The 3,748-nt window shown below is 34.7% G+C and overlaps 1 protein-coding gene across 1 annotated transcript; it reads left to right on the top strand.

Moving 5' to 3' along the window:
- The first annotated feature begins 489 nt into the window (after positions 1-489).
- Positions 490-1,569, top strand: LOC115986208 (receptor-like protein kinase FERONIA). Its single transcript, XM_031109060.1, has one exon. It carries the CDS (start codon positions 490-492, stop codon positions 1,567-1,569), a length of 1,080 nt encoding a protein of 359 aa, XP_030964920.1.
- The last annotated feature ends 2,179 nt before the right edge of the window (positions 1,570-3,748 follow it).

The raw sequence follows: 3,748 nt of genomic DNA, 5'->3' as shown, positions 1-3,748 counted from the left end.
GAAATTAAAATTAAGAAATGTTATTATAATATTTTCACAATAAATTTTAAGTGGTAAGTTGTTACCGACTATTATTGGTGAGAAAAACATAATTTCAGTGGTGATTGGTGAGTTTAAATTAAAACTAGCAATACTTTATCACCTAGTAAAATTTTTTGTGAAAGTATTTAAAAAATTAAATATTATAAATGTAGCATTTTTATTTAAATTTTTTAAAAATTATTAGTTAAAATTAGGTGACCTACAACTCACTCATTAGGATAAATTTAAAAATATTACCATTGGAAAGTTCAAAAATATGGTTGTTGGATATTTTAAAAAATATAGCCATTAGAATTAAATGAAAAAAAAACATAAAAAATAAAAAAATAAAATAAAATTTAAATTAAAAGATAAAGAGTTTATTGAAAATTGTATTTGAAAAATAAACTAACCCTACTTCAGAAAACTAAAAAATATTTAAAAAGACAGCTAAAAATGCTCTTAGAAATGCGGGATTTGGATAGCGTAAAATTGACTGAGAGTTATCTATATTTCTTTGTTCTCCTCCACTTGTTAGTTTGTCTGTTTTTGGAAGGGGATCTTATCCGTGATCGCTGGGACAAGCAGCCACAATCTACTCCCCTACTGCATCATTTCAAGCTCGTTGGTATGAAAGGTATTTCAGAATCTATATCAAAGTTATTAAGGAAGTCCTGGAATAGAAGATCAGACAAATCTTATTCAGTTCTTCCGTGCCGTCGATTTTCACTCCCTGAGATCAAGACAGCTACCAATAACTTGGACAGTAATTTACTAAAAGGTGAGGGGGCTTATGGTTATGGGAAAGTATACAAGGGGTTTATTGATAATCGTACCATAGGCATTGCAAAAAGGACTGTGAATATCAAGTCATGGTCGGGTTTGGATGGGTTAATGAAGGAGGTGGTGTTGCTTTGCCAACTACGCCACCCTAATGTCGCCCGTCTCATCGGATATTGTGTCGAGGATGATGACAAAGGGTTTCTTGTGTTTGAATTCATAGTCAATGGAAACCTGGGCGACCACCTTTGCGGCACTAACCGCCATGAACCCCTCTTGTGGAAACAAGGACTCCAGAGTTGCATTGGAGTGGCACGCGCATTACACTATCTTCACTCCAGGGTGAAGCACAGTATCATCCACCATAATGTGAAGATTAGCAACATTCTGTTGGATGAGAAATTGGAGGCCAAGTTGATCGATTTCAGGGATTGCAAGATGGGTCCTCCGAGTTTGTCAAAGGATTTACTTTGGATAGAGTCTGAGGAGGTGGTGGGTACCTTAGGATACTTGGATCCCAATTGTCTCCTCAACAAGGTGCTGACCGATAAATCCGATGTCTACTCTTTTGGTGTGGTATTGTTGCAAGTGCTCTGTGGAAGAAAAGCAGCAGAACGTGAATCGGAGAGGGATCAGATTAATCGAGCTTTATGGCCCCAAATATGCATACAAGAAGGGACCTTCAGTCAGATAATTGATCCGTATCTGATGGGGAAGATAGCCCCAGAGTGTTTCAAGATACATTGCCACTTCTTGTGTGCGATTTGAGGGTAAAGATAGTCCCACGATGGGTGAAGTGGAGGTAATCCTTGAAAAGGCACTGGAGCTGCAAGAGAGCGCAGATGCTGCGAGAAAGGATGTGGATCCTGGTAGTGATCAATATAACTATCCTGTTCTTGAATATACCTTTAGTGCTTCTCTGCTTGAGCCTAAGGAATCTATTTCGGATTGGAATAGCACCACATCAGCTGAATTGTCCTTGGAGGCTTGGACATCTTCGTCCAAAACCCAAACGGCCAATGATTAACCACAATCAATTATCAAAATCACATTTCCAAGGATAGGGATGCTCCTCTCCATTTCAAAGTTAGGAGTAACCAAAACGAGAGCACAGTGGCTGAGTAGTTTTTGCTCTGCTTTAGGAACAGAACTGGGAAATGGATCTGATTTTTTAGTTCTGTTAGATTTTTATGTTGAAATGTAGTTTGAAGTTTTCGCGGTGATGGATGCTACACAGTATTCATAGATTGATGTACATGAACCTACTACTGAATTGATATCATAGGTTTCCTCCCAACCCCCCCGAATAAACATTGTACTGAACCATGATAAATGAGGAAATTGGCTGAAATCAATTGGTTTGCTTCGTGTCTTGAATACCCATGTGTAGTGGATGTGTGCATTTGTGCTTGAAATTGGAATTCAATACCATGAAAACAAATTGTGGCAGCTTGATAATTTAAAAGAACTTTAAGCTTCCAGTTATATATTCATTCTTCTCTAGGAAAGGACCCGCATATGTTCATATGAAGATTTGTGCATGTTGGCATGAAACTATTTTTAAATTTCAGGTGCCAGGTTGCAAGTTTTTATTGGGCATATAATTTCATTTTACCAAATCTATGTGGATGAAGATGTTATGAGTTCAATTAGCATATTTTCTGTTGATTAAGTCTTGTGCAGCCTTTTATGCTGCACTTCATTTGGAATATTTTGTCAAAGTGAATCTCCAACTTTATCTTGCCTCTGCCTTCACCTTCTCTATTTTCTTTTATATGAATCATTTAATTTCCTACTGCCTGAATGTCTGAACTTTTCTATTGACTTGTAAATTTGATGCGTTTTGCAACTTTACTGTTGTTTTTGAAGCTCTACGTATGCCGAGTTCCTTATTCTTACATAGCCCCTGATCTATTTTATTATCTTGATTGAAGTTGTTTACTTGAAGCAGCATTTGGTGATTTAATTCTCTCTCTCATTAACAGGAGCATGAAAAAAATAAAAAAAATCTTGAGTTTACTTCAAAGTCAAGATTTCAAAGTTTGTGTAATTGTCTGTAATAGACATTCCCCAATAATTAAATGAAAAAATTATGCTACATGCAAACATTACTAAAATTGTGATTTTAAGTTCCAACTTAAAATTAGGAATTCAATTGTTTTGGGCTGTGTAGATTAGGAGTGGCAAAATTCGACACGATGCATGAATTTAATATGACACAACACAACATGAAATTAACAGTTATGAGTTGAGTCTTAATAGGATTGTATCATATTTAGGTTGACATAACTTACCCGTTTAATAAACGTGTCAGGTTCGTGTCCCACCCATGACACCCACTTAACCTGTTTATATCCCATTTAACTAAATGACTATTTAACTACCCTTCAAACCTTAGATATATAAACTTATTAGTAGTTTTGGTTTATTTTCTTTCACATGTTATGACTTATGATTAATTATTTGTGATATTAAGATATGTTCTAATTTTAAATGATTATTTGTGATGTAATTAATTATTAGTTTTGAATTTTACATTAGAAAAATTTATTTGTTTGGTTTTTTATAGTTTGGGTCAATTTGGTTAATATTTTTTTTTTTTTGAATAAAATCTAATAAATGAGTTGACAAAACTAATCGATTTAATAAACAATTTTTGTTAAGATAAAAAAAATTTTAACTCATTTAATAAATATGTCAAATCAATGTCTACTTAGCTCGAATAAACGAAATACTCTTGAGTCAACCTAAGATGAGTACAAATTGCCACTACAGTGGAAATGAACATACAACAAAGACCCCCCATAATTAATTACCCTTATCTGCTCCCAAAAAACACTCGCACAAAACAAAAACAACACTTGTTGAAGTTGTTTGCAGGGGATCCAAAACTAATCCTGTATCATTCTCTCGTCGTCAAGCTCGTGGTTATAGGACCGAAGCATCA

Source organism: Quercus lobata, chromosome 4 (genome assembly GCF_001633185.2).
Source record: "Quercus lobata isolate SW786 chromosome 4, ValleyOak3.0 Primary Assembly, whole genome shotgun sequence".
NCBI classification, from domain to species: domain Eukaryota; kingdom Viridiplantae; phylum Streptophyta; class Magnoliopsida; order Fagales; family Fagaceae; genus Quercus; species Quercus lobata.
The sequence above is the reverse complement of the archived record's forward strand: the minus strand, read 5'-3'. Positions and strand labels throughout refer to the sequence as shown.